Raw genomic sequence first — 17760 nt, forward strand, 5'->3', positions numbered from 1 at the left:
TTTTGTCTCCAGTGCTTTTCTTGAAACTGTACTCGAAACTGTTCGCTGTCTGGGAGTCTACGGGAAAGTACGCGAGAGGAGTTCTTTGCCTGGGGTTGTAGCTCGCTTCGTTATTGCTAAGGGGAGAAATAAGCACCGAAAGCGCTTCGGCTTTACCCAGCGGCCGCGAGAACCGATCGCACAGCGGCGGGCAGCGCTCCGGGACCCCGCGGAACCCCGCAGCGGCGGACGGGCGCAGCTCGAAGAGGAGCGGTGGAGCGAGAGCACAAAGACGGGACCGAGAGCGGGACCGATCCCAGCCCGGAACGACGGACCGCGGGTTTCACCGCTGAAAAGCCGGCGGAGCTCCGAACCACACCTCGGGGGGGGCCGGGCCGCGCTCGGCGGTTCCTTTCCTCTCATCAATTTCCACTTCAAGAAATAACCCCCGCCCGCGCCCGAAATAAAATAAAATCAGTAAACCTGCCCGGTCGCACTCTTTCCCCGGGGAGCCTTCTTCTGCCCGGCGCTTCGTTTTGGAGGCAGCGGCTCCTTTGATTTTTATTTTTCTTCCTCTATCGGACCCCCCCCAACTCCCATCCCCAGCCCTCAGCCACCGGAGCCCCTCGGCTGGGGCTGCCCAACCCTGATGGTGGCACAGCCGTAGCGGCCCCCTCTTCTCCCTCCCTCCAGCCCCGAGCTCCGCCGGGGGCCGGGCGGGGTGCGCGGGGGGCGCGGGGCCGTCCGCCCTCCCCCGGACTCGGGCCGCTGCCCCCGCCTCTTACACCCCCCCCCGCCTCCATGTGGCAGTGAGTGCGGAGCGGACCCGTCCGCAGGGCCGAGGAGCGGCAGCGAGCGATGGGCGACACGGCTCCCCCCCAGGCCGCGGGGCTGGCGGCCGGGCTGCTGGGGGGGGGCCCGGCGGCGCCCCGCGTGCACAGCGCCATCGTGGAGCGGCTGCGGGCCCGCATCGCCGTCTGCCGCCAGCACCACCTCAGCTGCGAAGGACGCTACGAGCGGGGCCGCGCCGAGAGCTCCGACCGCGAGCGGGAGAGCACCTTGCAGCTCCTCCACCTCGTGCAGCAGGGGCAGGGAGCCCGCAAGGCCGCCAAGCACCCCAAAGCGGCCGCGGGAACAGCGGGAGGAGGAGGAGGCGGCGCGGCCGCCCCGGCCGCCGCCGCCGCCGCCGCCGCGCCCCCGGACTACCACCAGCACCTCCTCAGCAACGGCGGCATCAACGGGGAGCAGCCGGCGGGGGAGCAGCGCGCCTCGGCCCTGCTGGCGGTGAGTCACAGCGCCCCCTACCGGCGGGAGGCGGCTCTCGGCGGACCCCCGGACCCCGAGCCCCCGCCGGCCCTCGGGCGAGGCGCGAAGGTGGGGCCGGGCCCGGCGTGCCCCGCAGCTTGAGGCGAGGGGTGAGGGGTGGGGGCCTGGAGAAAGGCGTCCCGCGTTCCTGGAGTTGGGACTGTGGGGGCTGTAGCCCAGCAGCTCCACGCCCAGACTCCAGCGATGTGAAATCGCGGTCTGAGCTCCGTGCCGAGCTCCGTGCCCAGCTCCGTCCCAGGGAGGCGGCCAGGGCAGCTGTGTGCCAGTGGGGCAGCGCTTGGCTGCTGCGTTCGCGTTGGCTCCGTCAACATTTATGCCTCAGATTAGACAGGCTGAGCATCTGAGTGTGTCCTTTAACCTCATTACCTCTGAGGTGGGCAGAGCTCATGGCGGTGCCCTACGGCCACCGAGTTACAAGGGTTCTCCAGGTTGCAGACAACGCACTGACCTTTTCCAAATGGAAGTTGCTCTGGATGTGTCTCAGCCCCATCTCCTGTTGCTGTAGGATGAGCTGCGCTGTGTCCCAGCCCGTCCTGGGCACCCATGAAGCGCTCAGAGCCCCAACAGGCATGAGGCTGATGTGTGAGCAGCCCAACATAGGCTGCTCCCTACCTTGAACCTGTCCTTCTGAGTTCCTGACCGATCCTAACCCGGGATCTCCGTGGTTACTTTCGCCCCTTTTGCTGCCTTGAGTGGGGTGGTGACGTCAGTGCCAACGCTATAACGTGGTGTCCAAGGGGAGCCAGGGTGCTTCCACCTGACTCCGGTGTACAGATTGCATCTCCTTGCATTCCTTGTCACAATCAAGAAGGCCGTTATCTTATTTTTCCAGTGCATATTAATGAAATGCTTTGCACTTGTCTTACAGGAAGAAAAAAACAATAAGGCTTTTGCATAACAATGTGTGTCCCAGAAAACTCCTTTTTCTGAAGTCAGGCAACAGGCCTGTGTGTTGTTCTTTTTATTGTTTTTTACTATCTGTTACTATTATTATGAAAGAGCTGAAGGCAGCTGCTTGAAACTGCTAAGTGAAACAGCCCCAAAGAAAACACGTACAGGTTTTCATCTTTTCAGCAACCAGAAGGGCTGCCTCTGTTTCTTAGAGGGCTTGTTACCCCGCTCTTTGCCAGATGATGATGCCAGCACAGCCCTTGTGCCGTTCTGCATGTATTTGATGAAGGAAGGCTCTGCTGAAGCACCCCTCATTTTACGTGCTTGCATTCAGTAATCCTGCTGACAAGGTGTGTGACTTCACCCAGCGTGACGATGGGGCGCTGAGCCACGCTTCGGCACTGCAGAACGGCTGGCTCATGGAGCTGCTCCGCGCTGATGCTGTCACTGCGCATCCCACTCTGCTCCACGCAGCAGTTTCTCACGGCTGCTTTGTAGGGCTGCCTTGCTGAGGAGCAGAGAAAGGCTTTGGCTCTAAGTCACAACTCCGTGTAATGAAGGCACGTGTTCTCAGCACTCCTTAGAACACTTTTGCAAATGTTAAATTTGACTGAATAGGATGAATTCAGATGGTTGAGAGGCATCCACCAGGTAGCCCAGCATTGTGTTCCTCGTCTCGAAAAGTCAGAGAGCAGCAGTGGGCCGGAAATGGTGGGATGTTGCTTTTGTTCTGCCTGTAGCTGGAGGAGAAATGTGCTCTACCAGGTATCCCGAGGGCACTTGCAACAGGAAGGATGAGACAGAGTGAGCCCATAAATAGATGGGGAAGGGACATCTATGAGGCTACAGGATCCATCCTCTGCGGGTTGTTTCTGAAGGGGAAATCCGGTGGAAGCCTTATTTGCACCGATGGTTATTCCTATCATTTCTGGCCTTTTGCTGAGAGCAGATGGCAGATCGGAGGCGCGTGGGGTCCTGGAACGTGGCACGGTTCTGAGCCTCAGCTGTGGGAAGTGCAGCTCTGGCACGACGAGGCACAAGGCGGGAGCGTGTGAGAGTCTCACGCTGAGGATGTGAGGTTTGACACATCTCTGACTCCACGGGGGGATTGTAGAGCTCCACCTGCCTTGCTGCAGCTCCACCAGGTTAAAAAAACTCAGCACAGATAAGCATGAAGGCGGTCGTAGCTCTCTGGGGAGTTCTGGTTATCAGGGCTCTCTTTGTTCTGCAGAACCCAAGATTGTCCCCACGCTTCCTCCAGTGAGAATAGCTGGGCTGTTCCCCTCGCTTTGCAGATCCCTCTGCTCTTGTTACAAGCGCGCCTGCCACGTTTGGTGGCACAGGATGGGTCGTTTACATAGCTGGGCTCCAGAGTAAATATTTGACACTTGATAAGGTTTGAAACAGAGTTCACTTGAACATATCAAAGAGCTTAAAGTGATAATCTGATGTTGTTGATGCTATTATTTGATAATTGTCTGTTCCCAGCGGACAGTTTAAAACCAGCAGAAGAGAGACTTTGGAGTGGGGTAGGGTTTGGGCTCAATCTGGCAGCGTTACTTTGCGTTTTGAGAAAGCATCTTTGGCAGCAGCATTTTCTAATTGGAGAGCGGGGACCAGATTTCTGAGCTGGACTGATGGGTGTGGGTGCATGTGGAGAAGAAATTTATTCTCCTGGACACAGCAAGGAAAGCTTTTGTGCTTTCCGCCTCCCCGCATTTCCCAAGAGCTGACATTTGTTTATTTATGTGGTAGCGTTACTTTTCATGGTGCGGAGTGAAACAGATAAAATATTCTGTCGTTCTTTTATACATACATCTGCGTGTATATATCTACACCCTCCAGCACTTAGCTGTTTATATTATTTACGTTCTGTATAAACTGTTAGCTCTGGAGGGCATTCCTCAGTGGCTTAAGCATCGAAGGGTAATACCAAAGTTCTTGTGCCGGGGTTGCAAGTCCCCAGTGGCCATTCCGTTCCTTCATTTTTCTGACGCCGTTTCTTTTGCTCTGTGCAAGCCAGGAGCTCTGCTTTTCAGGCATTGGTGTATTCTGGTCAGGTTGTTGTACTGCAGCCATTGCTCTGGTGGCTGACATCTTGCTCTGAGCGTGCTAAGCGGTGTTTGTCATCAGTCCCAGTCCCAGGTGACTCGTTCTATTTGTGCTCCTCTTGTAGTTTCACTGAATTTATCCTTATAATAAGGATTGTTACTGTATTCTGTGAATGCGGCCTGCTCCCTGGGTGAAAAAGAGAAGGGGAAGAGGGATGTGGGTTAATTCCTTCTGTCCCTCTACGTTCTCAAAAACAGCAGTACAAATCTGGAAGAGTCGTGGGTTTCTCCCCAAAGACATCAGTGGAATTCAGGGATATCCATCCATTCTGAGAGCCAGGTTTCACAGAATCATAGAATAGAATATCCCAAGTTGGAAGGGACCCGTAAGGATCGTCGAGTCCAACTCCGGGCAGTTCTGACATAGTCCTTGGACTCCTGCATGCTATTGCTGGGAGGGCATTCAGTGTCCTCTAATGTTAATAACTCACCAAGGGACCTTGGCCATCAGACACCATGCATTGGTCTATATAGGTCTGTATGTCTGTAGGTCTGTAGCTCCCATCCTACACAACACCTGCCTTCTCTGCTGCTTGTAAAGGTTTGTCTTGTAAAACCTTGACTGAGGTTGTTATTTTTTGTGGAGATCCTATGCTTGTTTAAGAGCCGAGAAGCCCTGATATTGTTTCCTAATCTTTTTTTATTAGCAATGTACACTACATTTTTTAAGGTTTGGACTACTGTGTGTTGGCATCAAAGATCCTCAAGTATTTTAAATGGAAGGATATGTGTGCTGGTATTTGTAGCCCAAATTTACACTTCCTGAGCTTCTCTGGTACTGTTTGCCTTCTTGCCAGTGGGCTGCCAGGGCACCCTGCAGAGCAGTTGCATTTTCTGGTTCTGGATGTATGTAATTTTTGGAAGCTGTTTGTTTGAAAGCGAACAGAGTGAGGCAACCAGCCATGGGGTGAAGCGATGTTACGGTGCGGTGAGCAAGTGGGGATTAAAGCACAGACCATTCTGCAAAGCTGGGGTGGGATCTTTGGAGAAACAAAGTTTGGTGCCAGGGTGACAAAATGTTCTGTTTTTGAGGTGGAGGACCGCTGTCTGCTCCTTGTGCTTCTGCGGGAGCAAAGCTGGGTTTGCAGAAAGGCAATTTCTGTGGCTGAGTCAGATAAAATGAGTCACATTGCCTTTGTGGGTAGAAAACTTTGAATTGCTGTCGTGGGCCTTTTTGCCTGCTGGGAGCCATTTGGTTAGGATGGACCTGGGCACCGCTTAAGATCCAAGTTCCCCTTGGCTATGAGAACATTGTCTGAACCAAAATGAAGGCAGCTCCCTGGAGGCAGCATAAAGGTTATTGTTTAATGAAAAGTTCAGCAAGAGAACTTGTTAAGTGTCTGCTAGTTTAGGAGCCTTTTCAGCCCTAATTCTTCAGTCAAATGGCTTACTCTGAAGCTTTTTAACCTCTGAATGCATTTAATGAAAGTTTCCTCCTTTCTGCAGTTTCTGTAGTGAGTCCCTTGTGCGTAGCGCTGCAATGACTGAGTAAAACAGCTTCTGTTTCTTCTATGCTGAGAAATGTGACTCCAGCAAAAATGTTAGCTGCTCTGTGGGAAAATCTGAGCCTTAGAAAGGTACGTCTGAGTCAGAGAAGCTGCTTTGTCGAAACTTATCTCACTATTATTGCTCCTCCTGTGGCAATGAACACTGTCTGCAGAAGGCCAATGTGGTCTTCAGTTAGTCTGCAGTGACCAAAAAAACCCCAGCAAGTAGGTTAGTCAGTTAGCAGGCTAGGAAAGACCATAACATGCCTCTCTTCCTCTTAACTGCTGACAACGGTCCTTTCCACCAAGGTATCAGCAGAGGCCAGCGTATTCAACTTAACGGTAATAAGAGACAGCTATTTTCTGTTGGGTTTTGTTTTGTTTTAAATGAAAGCACATCCTCAGATTTCTCATGAAAAGCCTCCTGTAGCCTCTTGAAAGCCATGTGAATCTGTAATACCTTGTCAAGTTCTTCCAAAGTAGTCTTAGATGCAGGTAATCAGTCCATAATTGCACTGAAGTGTCAACTCTGACACCTATCACAAACTACCTGCAGCTCTCAAGGAAGAGTTTCTTAGGTGTGTGCGCTGTAATCTCAGTTTCTACTCTAAGATCTTTTTGACAGACTACTCCAGTTATTTCACTTCCGTAAACCTCAGTTTCCTCTATGAAAAATACTATTTATCACCTTGCTAAAGTGCACTGAAATCTGATGGTGAGTTTTATGGCTTAGAAGCCACATTCATTATGATGGAGCCTAAGACAAAATATCTGAACGTCTGCCTTGGCAGAACTGCAGGCCATGTCTATGAGTTGATGGCTTCTTCTTCTTTGACTTCTGTGTCTTGAGCCCTCAAGGTGTGCTCAGATCACCTTTTCAGCATTTGTCCCACAGGTATAAAGATGGAAAAATAAACCCAAATGAGTCTTTTACATAATGCGATGACTCCCAGAGCTGGGTTTTTATATGAGGCAACATGTTGCCCAAGATTCACAATGAAAGCTCAAGACATGGCAGTTCCTCTTCTTTTGCTGTCCCTTCTCTTTAGGAAAGAGAAGTTTTGCTTTTTGGGTTTTGTTTTGTTTTGTTTTGTTTTGTTTTATCATAACCTTAAATATATGGTTCATATTTGTATTTCTTTTTGCTTTACTTGCTCTTAATTCTACATTGGTAGAATTCCAATTAATCTCCCAGTTAAGTCAGCTGTGTCCAAGCACTGCATGTGCTTGATTCTGTGGCAGACTGGAGCAGAGTGGGACTGGAGCTGACAGCCTGCACTGCAGTCATCTGCTCTTGATGAGGCTGCAGCTGCACCCCAGCAGCAGCAGGTGGGAGCTGCTTGGTCCTGAGTGCATTGCCTCCATCTGGTAAGAGGATGATACTGTAGTGATGGAGGAAGGCTTGTGACTGTGGCTCAGGTGGGAGGAAGGCTCAGAGATATTTCTTAATTGAGTGACATGAGTGCTTATTGAAGAATTGTTATATGTATGTATTTAATTTGCAAATACATGATGCCCTTGGCTTCACATACAAGTGGTGCCATTTCCCTGAAGTAGTTCCTTTCGTTTGGAAATGGCTCCTTAGCTACTTTTGGCTGTGTCACTGCGTTGTTGTGATGCACTTAAAGACAGCTGAATCAAAGTGCAGAGAAATCGGTAGCAATTAGAAATTGGCATGAAAGTACTTGTGACACAGTGAGAAAGCAGATCTTACAAAGCTGTTTACCTGCTGCACAAGCCAGAAGGTGCCTGAAAGAGCTGGTGAGTTCTTGGACTAGCAGGTGAAACCAAGAAGTTCCATTTTGGCCGTTCTACTTTGAAACAAAGCATAGAATTGTGCAACAGTCATTGCTGGGGCACCCTGGCTTCATTGCAGTGATCTATAGGCACCTCCCCAGAGTAGGTGTTACAAAACATCCAGCGAGAGCCGTGCCCTCCCCTGCATACCTCAGGGCCTCGAGAGACAAGATAGACAAAGAGTGGACGCGGGAACAGAAGCACGGAAAGGTCAGGTGTCTTGCCCAAGGTCAAACGGCAGGTCAGTGGCAGAGCTGGGAACAGAGCCCAGATTTCCTGACTCCTAGTCCAGCACTCTATTAATCATCCTTTTGCTTTGTGTTACTGTCCATAGGAAATGTGAGGAAGACTTTCCGACAGCTTCAGAGTAACTTAGTTTTGGAAACTATTGATCATCAACACACTATTGAGATAAAGAGTTCATGCACTGGACGTGTACACAGGGCACTCAGAGCAGCAAGCTGTAGGTATCGACTCAGGAGCCAAAATGCCATATTTCATAATCCCAAACATGTATCCTTACTTGGTCTTTTAAAATCTTTTTCCCCTTAAGCTGTGTACAAAATGGTTTGTTTTTACACAGTTACTCATCACATGTAACTCCTACGTTGGTGCTTACCCTGTAAATTATTTCTTTCTTGAAAACGAGTTACGGCAGTCATTTAGTTAGCAGGACTTTCCTTCTCCATGGAATTTACCGATGAACTAATGAAGCAGTCAGAAAAACAGAGTCAACAGTCCAGAGTCACTTCTAATTCTTACGTGTTCTCATTCCTCACCCTACGATGTATTCAGTTTTCGAAGACTCCTAATGAAATTATCTTGATCACAAGTTAATTATACCTGTAAGATATTTTCTTTTTCCTCCTAAAAATTTTGACTCGAGGCAAAAATCTGGCTGCTGTGGTAATGACTTACTGAGAGTCTCTTGTAAACAATAGTATAATCACTTTCTTATAGTCATGGCAACAGTGTTTAAGCAATGAGCTTACTGAACACAATGTGCACTGTCTCCACTGAATAGCGATCGCAGTGCTGAAGTGTATGCTGCTCATTTTCAGAGGTCTCGGGGATATAAATTATTCAGCAATACAACACAGCTTCAGCAAACGTTTTTGAATTTGTTGCATTTTGTATTAGGGAACGAGGGTGCTCAGTTGTGCTAGTGGTGCTGTGGTTAATTCTATTCCTGCTGGATTCAGAGGTGTCTGTCTTGAGCCCTTCCAGAGCTGTGCTACCTGTTGGCTGGGCAATGCTTCCTCCATTCTGCAAAATCCCTGATGCAAAGGGCAGAGGGGCTCAGGTGGATGCATGCTGTATGTGTTTGGTGTGAGAGGAGGTGACTACATCCCAAATAGCAAATTTGTTCTATTAATCAGAGGGTTCGTTCTACCAGGGCAATTGCCTTCATTGGCCCAGAGGGTCACCTGGATTCCTGTTGGGTAGGCTGGGGAGACACCTTGGAGAGTGGATGGCTTCACAGGAAGCTTTGGAGTTGAACTCCCAGACAAGGAGTTGCCTTTGACTTTTCTGTTTATTTTGTTCTTTACAGTTCTCCCATTCAAATAACTAGACCTGGAGGAAAGACCTTGCTGGCAACAGTTGTTGTTTTGGGATGAGTCATTCCACCAGATTTCAGAAATGCCACCCTAGTGACAGTTGGCGAAAATGCTGCATGGGCTGTTCAGTTTATGTTTTTCACTTTGGAAAATCAGACCATACCTTCAGGATTCTGTTGCTTTAGAAACCATCTCCAGACACTCACATTTTTCCTTTTCTTTTTTCTTTCCTTTTCCTTTCTCTTTCACTTTTCCTTTTTCTTCTCCTCTCCTCACTTCTCCCCTCTCACATCTCATTTCCTCTTCTCCTTCCCTTCTTTTCCTTTCTTTATCCCTCCACTCCTCCCCATCCCTATCCCTTTCCTTCCCTATCCCTTCTCCATCTCATCCTTTTACTGTTCCTGTACAGTCCCTTCCCAATCTCTATTCTCCTTCCCTTCCCCGTCCCTTTCCTCTTTTTCTTCCTGTTGTCTTTTCCTTGTTGCTGCGGTATCTCAACATCTGGATTTTCTAACGCTATTCTCATCCAACTGGCCTCTCCTGAAGCTGTCTATGGATGTGACAATGTGGAACATCAGCCTAGCACAGGATAGCCTAGCACAAGCTTGCTAGTGAGGTTGGTGAGGCACTGAAACAAGTTGCCCAGTGATGTGGTTGATGCCCCATCCCTGGAGACTTTCAAAGGGAGGCTGGATCAGGCCTTGGGTAACCTGATCTAGTTGTGGTGTCCTTGTTCATTGCAGGGAGTTGGACTAGATGGCTGTCATGATCTCTTCCAACTCTGAAGACTATGTGAATCTATGATTTCTGTTGATTAGTCCATTTTGCAGTCAATTATTCTGTTTTCCAAATAAATGCATTCACTTTCTTTCTCTAATAGCTTGTGATTCCGCATCCTCCTGAACTGGATCTACTTGGTCTTCAGCATCGGGCTGCTTACCTTCTGTGGCCTGGTTCCTAGAAACAGTTATGCATGTGCCTTATTGTGCACACGTGGGTAATCACACTGAAGTCAAGACAAGTTAAGCAAGTTAAGAAGTTAAGCAAATCTAGAAGTACTGCCAGGGTTTAGTCCTCGTTCAACAAATAGGTGGCCAAAGCCCAATGTGTATTACCAGAATAAATCTGAGTTCAAGAGTAAGAAGCATATTAGTTATCAACTGACTTGTTCCCTTAGCACAGTTAATTCAGTACTTTCCATGTTTCCTGCAGACCCACTTGCCCTTCCATTTGCACTCATTTTTCCTCTTTGCTGCTCAGCTCCCACAGCGCTGGAGCTGCCAGCCACACAATCCACTTTAAAATGATCAGAGCTCCCACATTTCTTCTTTCCTACCAACTTTGTGCATTGCCATCATGGTTCCTCGGACAGATTTTGGCCAGCTTTTAAGGAGAGAGAGAGTCACAGCATTTCAGGCCCTCGTTTCCAAGTGCAGTATTAAATATAATCCTTATAATTATAGCAATGCCTCTTGGACCACTGTAGTTCAGGCTATGTAAATATGTCATCAAAAGCTCTCTTTCTTGGGAGCTGGAACTCGGTCTTGTTGATTGAGCTGAAATCAGATGGCCAGCAGCTGCAAACACACTCTGTCCCCACCCCCTGCCTCCCTGTTTTTTTCCTTTTACCACAAAATCCTCTTGATTTCTGTTGAAGTTGTGACTTCACAGAGCAGAGATAATGGCTGAGTTATTCTGAGCCGCCCTTTGGCTACGTCCTCCAAGGATACCTGGGGGCGCGAGCTGTTCCCTGTGCCCATGCGGAGCTCCAGGGCAGGGAGGATGCCGGGTGTTGGGACTCATGGGATGCCTTTAGGGTCACACAGCAGCTCACACCTGGGCTGCGGGGCTGCCATGCGATCGGGGCTGGCAGCACTGCAGTGCTTTCTGTGCTCGTAGCCCCAGCCGGTTGCCATACAGACCTCTCTATTCATCCGAGCCAGGGTGCCAGGACCAAGGCAGTTCCCAGCAGTGGTTTGTGCTGAAAGTTTAGCACAGGCTTATGTAGCCCCAGGGGACTGGGGTGTGGGGGGGAAAATCTGCTTGGAAAAAAAAAAATTGGCATCCAGGAGTTGCATAACTCAGTGCTGTCATTTTGGGTACTTGAAAAACAAAACAAAGCCCCAGCATTCATAACCTGAGATATTAAGGTTTTTAAAAGTGCCACTTGCCAATACACAGTAACTACTTTTCCTAAGGCCTTTTACTCCATGTATTTACAGGTGGACCAGAATAGCTCTGCAGAAGTTAATCCGGTCTGCTGAGTAAACAGTAGGTACTTCTGTAACTTGCTATATATACCAGCTGTGTGTAAGGCCTTTGGCACACATTTGTACCCCACACAATGCATGTGAGGGCCCCTGACAGAGCTGGGATGGCTGCTGAGGTCGATAACCCCTCCCTGTTGGATGTCTGCTCATTCTGTCAAGCCCATGAAGGGCAACTGCTTTGGATGCCCAGCGTGTCAAGAGGTTGCTCACTGAAAAGGCCCTTTATGTGTTCTCAGAGCCTTCCCTCAGGATGTGCAGACTGTGCTCGGGTCTCTCAAAGCACAGCCTCTTCAACACAGGTCAGGAGCACTCTTCAGCACAGTGTCACATCGCTTCTTTTGGTCACAAAAGTCACACACATCCCCTTTCCCTGGCAAAGTCCTACTCTGCCTCCATTCCCAGTCCCGTTAGCCATTCCTCCTCCTCCTCTCACCTGGGTAAATCCCCCTCCTTTGTCTCCTTTCATGCTCCCAACATGACACTGTTTCCTACCCCTGTTTGTTCTAGCTTGGAATAAAGGACCAGAGGGCTGTGTTACCAGATTGGTGCTGGACACATGGTTTCCACATGTTCTCCACCTCTTCCCTCCTATTGCCTCTCTGGTTGCCTTTCTCTCTTTGCTTACTCTGAAATTCTAATGACCATGGGCTTGAACATCTTGCATCATAGTCACAAGAAGCTGAGAGGAAAAACTTGTGTGAGCTGAGAGCACGTTTGCAGGTTCCCTGGGCAGTCCCTGCAGGCAGTAGGTACTCACACCATGGGCATGCATGCTCAGGTTTTGGGTCAGGAAAATACTTAAAGAATATACGTATGGTTAAACACACACTTAAGTGCTTTCCAGTTTGATTGCTGCTTGCCTGAGCTGGGACCTCACATTGGAGAAGACCTTAATGGACTGATTCAGCAAGTACTTAATAGTATATCAAAGTTTTAAGAGTAGAAGTACATGCACTATTTTGTATTTTAAAGACTACCAAAAAAGTGATGTTGCGGGCAAGGCAGAAAATGGGGATGCTCTCCCTTCTCTTATATTTTGAGTCATGCCGTGGACTGTGGGTATTTCTGCATCTAAATACAATTCTGTAATGATCCTGCCCTGTATCATAGAATCATGGAATCATCAAGGTTGGAAAAGATCGCTAAGATCACCTAGTCCAACCATCAACCCGTCACCCCCGTGCCCTCTAAACCGTGCCCCTAACATAACCATGTTGTGTGCTTATGTGCAGGTTGTTTTGAAAAATGACAGTTAAGAAGAGCATTTAAGTCTTAGAAACAAAGTTAGCGTCATTTCTCTGAGGGCAGTGAATGGTGAGCTGTGCCTTTGGATACCAATCCTGCATGCAGCATAGCATCAGTCTGGAAGCAGATGGGATTCCAGGTCTTTTGGGCTTACAACATCTAGGCATCTCATTGTCCCTGTATTGAACTGAAACCAATGGGAACTGGACAGCAACTAATTGGATTTTTGGATCTCATCCTAAAATCTTTGGAGTACTTTGGAAAATTTATCCCTGGGAGATTTTGCTTGAATCGAGGATGTAGATAGGAGCCATTTCTCACAAAAACCCAACCACGTGACATCAGTGCATCAATGAGTCATCAGTCAGTTCCAGAGGTCAAAGTATTCCTCCTATTTGCCTAAGAAGCAGTCACCTATTTACTTTCTGAAATGATGCTGTGGTGCTAACATGACATTTGGGTTTGCTGTACAGCAAAAACACTATTTTTAACTATGTTATATAAAGACAGGCCTTGTTGTTTCTTTAAAAGCTAGAAGTACCAGAGAACAAATGTAAAAGGCCCATTTCCTTCCTTGCTGGGATGTGTGGTCAAGGATAAATCCCAAATTGGGCTGGTGGGAGACAGTCCTGTCTCTCTCCTCTCCAATGATCTATGTGTTCCAACTTCAGAAAAGGCTGGGTTCTTTTATTATTGCCTTCTTCTGATCTGCCACCATTTTCACTTCTGCTCTGTTTAGTTTTTTGTTTATTTGTTTGTTTTTAATCCTTAAATATATTTAAAATTTGAAGGCATTAATTTAGTTGAAAAGGATTTACCTGTACAGGATTCGAGGCTCACCACGCACAGGAAGGACCCCATGGAAAATCCAGTGCTAATGCCAAAGCTTAGTCCCTGGCCTGTTGCCCACCAATGCTTGGTTCTTGCTGGGCTTCCCAGCACACATGGAAACCAATAGTCTTGGTGTGAGGTCAGAGACAGTACAGTGAGCTGGGGCAGAATCAGAGCTAAAGGGCGCAGGAGGAGAGTGAAGGTTCGCTGTCAGTGCCCAAATGTCTCTCTGGACAAGAATATGAGATGATAGCGAAAGAAGATTCACAGTTAGTCCAGGAAGGGGAAAGCAGATTCATACAGAGCACAGTAAAGATCCTTTCAAAGAGGATTCCTTTTTCAAAGAAGCAAAAAGTACTGATCCAATTTGACCCACTCCACAGTGGCAGTGTAACAGGCACCAAACGGCCTGATCTGCTTTGTGAGCCCTACTACAAAACGCTCAAGTGTCCGAAAGTACCTCCCTTATCCCATCAGACTTCATCTCAGCACCTCATCTCTGTTTTCCTTTCCCCTTTCTGGGCCTCCAACACCTCTGTGCTGAAACTCCCATTGGCACAACCAGTCGCATCCCAGCGGTGAGCAGCTGCCTGCCAGTGCTGCCTTGCTCCCAGCACAGGTGGTGAGGAGCAGGGTTACAGCAGCGATGGGCCTGGCAGAAAAACAGAGCCACCCCCAGCAAGAAGCATATAGGTCCTGTGTGAACAAGTGGTCAGAGTCTCCCGTAAGCCGCTCATATCTAATCTAACATATCAGGATTTTTACTGCATTTGTTATGTTGTTATCAAGGAGCAACAGGAAGGAGATTGGGGCCTTGGTAAAAGCCCAGGGTGGAAAGGCAAAAATGAGACTTACTGCTGTGCAAAGGTTAAAAGAAGTGGACCACAGAGCACTGCAAACAGCCAGCCTTGTCTTCCTTTGTCCCACCAGTGCTGCGCTCAGGACGTGGTTGCTCAGCATGTGGGGTGCAGGGCAGCGTGCAATGCCTGAGCCCAGGAATGCTGAAAGGTTTCTGTGGCTTAGAGAGTTTCCCCAGCAAAATGTAAATACAAGGCCACGGTGTAATACCTCTGATAATTCTACTCAGGAGCATTATTAATGAGATTATTTTTCTGCACAAGTCCTGTGGTTTCTGCTCCCTGGGATTTCATTCAAGTTTGCCTGGTGAGAATGGGATGCTGTTACTGTCAGTGTTTATCTCCACAGCGTTTTACCTGTGGTACTATTCAGTAGCCCATGGTTAGGACGCTCCAGTTAGCCCACCTCCTCCGTACCACTTCCCCGTTTCTTTTATTTGCCTGCTTTTGTACCACCTAAACTCTCCCAGCAATTCCTTTTGCAAAGCCCAGCTCCTGTGGATTTGTTGAGCAGAAGCCCAAGTGAGTAAATGGTGAGAAAAGTGCACACTTCACATTCCCCAGCAGTGACTCAAGTGGAGGTCTGCACCCTTAGGACGCAGCAGCAGAAGTGAACAGGGGACTCCCATAAAACCATGCAGACAGCTCTCTTCTCTCAGGCAGGTGAGGGGCTGCTGTGCTGTCTCCCTGCAGTAGCCGGGATGAGCCACTTAGCAGCAGCCACGGTCAGTGCCTCCCCTGCATGCAGCAGGCAGCTGTCTGCTTTTTCATGGAAACTGTCCTGAAGAAAGAGCACGAAATAAAGCAGGAGTGCCTTATTCAAACAGTCGCAGCTTGCACATGACTCCCACTGATGTGTATAAAGGCTGTGGGCCAGCAGTGAGAAGCATGCTTGTGGTAGTGGGTGCAGAGGTGCAAAGCAGAACTCCTGGGGCTGCTGTGTCCATAATGGCACCAACACTATCTATGTGAAATGGGCAGAGCTGTGCCATAAAGTAGGATGGTGCTGCGAAGCACCTCACGTTTGTTTTCCCAGCGTGGGGTGAGCAATTTCAGGATGAGAGCTTTTGCATTGTGAGTCAGTGAAGAGAATGAGCACCTTGGTGTTGCAAAGCAACAAGGTGTGATGGAGCCACAGGGGGTGGCTTTGCAGAAAGGTCCTTGGTGGCTGTGTACAAAGCTGAAAGTGAACATGCTATGGGGAACCCTACAGTTTTATACACAAATTCATTTTTTGGATGATGGAAAGAAGAGAATCTGTACCAATGCAATAAGCCTGAAATTTCATCTCTGCCTAATAAGCCATTTGATCTCTGCTCTTGTGGAATCTAATCCTATCTCTGCCAGCTGAGGCATCCCCTTGGGGCAGACATCCTGATGCAGCGGCACATGAGAGAGAGTTGGGAGAAGGCTGCAGCCGTCGTTGGGTTTCCCAGCCTAGAGACAGGTACCTACCTGCATCTGGAGCAGATTAAGGCAGAACTCCATGTCTCTGTTCTGGGTCTGTAAGTGATGTAGGTTCTGAGACTGCTGTGGCAGCTCCTGGAGTCTCGGAGGGACATAAATGTTGCAGTATCTCTGCAACAGGCTCTGGGGCTGTGCTGGTGAGCAGCTGTTCACAGCAGAAACATTGATCACATGTCTGCTAAAGAAACAAGAACCTAATGTGAGGTGTTTCTTAAGCTTAAGGAATAAATGGTAATAAAAAGAATGTTCTTAGCAGAACTCAGCTTGGGTTGACTGGCTTTGTTAAGTCGTCAGTACATAAACATAAGGGAACCCCTTTTTTGCGTCCTTGTTCAAGTTAACACAGAGACTTGTTTGCTAACCACTGTTTCCACCACTACCAAATTCTAGAGGTCAGAGACCTCTAGAATTAAATCTATGAGCTATCACAGTGTGGGCTGCAGAACCAGCTTTTTTGGGGTAGCAGATGAGAGACTCATTTCCTCTGTGGATGAGCCACAGAAACGAATGCATAACACACACTGGCCAGCAGGCTGTTTTGGCACCTGCACTGTGCAGATGCTATCCAGCTGCCAGGGTTAAGCAATCTTAAAAATTTTGACATCAACATATCATCAGGAGGCCTTCATCACGCTTTGGACATCACGCAAAGTAATGTTGATGTCAGTGAGAGTTAAACTCAGTGTTAGTGAATGGCGTCTAGCTTTGTGCTAGTAGCTGCAAATGTTACCTGAGCTGTGTGTGCGTCTGTTGTGTACCTCACTGTCTTGGCTCGGGTATTTACTATCTACTTTAAAAAAATGTCTCTAACTTTCTTCTAAACAGGTTAATCTGGCTGAGGGTATGGTTTACAGCAGTTCTGTTATGCCAAAACCTTTGCAGCTGATGAAAGGTCTGAAGCACAATTCTTAAGTGGAGCAGCTGAGGGAAATGGGATTGTTCAGTCTGGAGGAGTCTTGGGAGACCTTATTGCTCTCTACATCTGCCTGAAAGGAGGTGTACAATATTACCTAAGCCAGGAAAACTGTATCCACTCCTGAATTTGTACTGGTGAGGTTTAAAGGCAGAGAACTGCCCACACTCTTATTCACACTGTTTCATGTACCCTAACAGAGTAGCTTTCCTGGCGTAGGACAGGTTCCTGACATGTCTACAGTGGGCTGTAGATGTACCTTTCAATCTTCTGCGAATTGGAGATCTTCTAGAAGTTGTTCAATGCAGATGAAAGTTCACATACAACTAATTTAAGTCCCATGGCTGTTGATCTGCTTTCCATACTTAGCTTTCAGAGACCCTTCAGAAGTAGTTCTCGAAACATCACGGCTCTGCATACCACAACTTGAAAACCACGAGCCCTTAGTTTAAAAAAGATTTTGGGGACCTTTGGGCTTCATTTTCTATTGCCTTGCAGCTTGTGAGGTCTCCATACCTATTCAGAGCAAGAGTAAAATGCTACCAGATCAGGTGTTCAGTCCTGGTCTTGGCCCTTCTTTGCACAAGCATGAATGATGCCAATATGAAGCAGCAGCTCCCTCTCTGCAACTTCTCTGTTCCTGTGTGATCATGGCCAGTCCTACCGACAGCACCCTCAGGCTGTTGTCATCCTTGAAAGCCAGGCACTAGCCTGGCAGAAGAATACATTGATAAATATGAAAAAGGCCAGGCCCTTGGAGCGTGCAACGCTCAGCACTGTGGATCAAAAGAAGGGCAGTGAAGCCATGAAGGGTCTGTAGCATGCTCCTTTACAGAGAGAACTGGGAGTCTTCCAAAGAGGAGGATCAGGGGAAACCTTATCGCTTTCTACAAGTCCCTGTAAGGAGGTTGTGGCAAGGTGAGGGTCAGCCTCTTCTCCTGCCTAACAGTGATAGGATGAGAGCTAGTGGCCTGAAGTTGTTCCAGGTTGGATACCAGGAAAAAATTATTCTCAGAAAGAGTGGTGA

The 17760-nt window shown here is 48.4% G+C and overlaps 1 protein-coding gene across 1 annotated transcript in view; it reads left to right on the forward strand.

Moving 5' to 3' along the window:
* MAML2 (mastermind like transcriptional coactivator 2) overlaps window positions 1-17760 on the forward strand; it is a 209520-nt gene that overhangs the window by 283 nt on the left and 191477 nt on the right. Inside the window, exon 2 of the mRNA XM_048937269.1 lies at window positions 13-1263. Coding sequence (XP_048793226.1) covers window positions 838-1263 — 426 coding nt within the window. The 5' untranslated portion in view covers window positions 13-837. The remainder of the gene's footprint in view (window positions 1-12; window positions 1264-17760) is intronic.

The sequence above is a fragment of the Lagopus muta genome, chromosome 1, assembly GCF_023343835.1.
Source record: "Lagopus muta isolate bLagMut1 chromosome 1, bLagMut1 primary, whole genome shotgun sequence".
NCBI classification, from domain to species: domain Eukaryota; kingdom Metazoa; phylum Chordata; class Aves; order Galliformes; family Phasianidae; genus Lagopus; species Lagopus muta.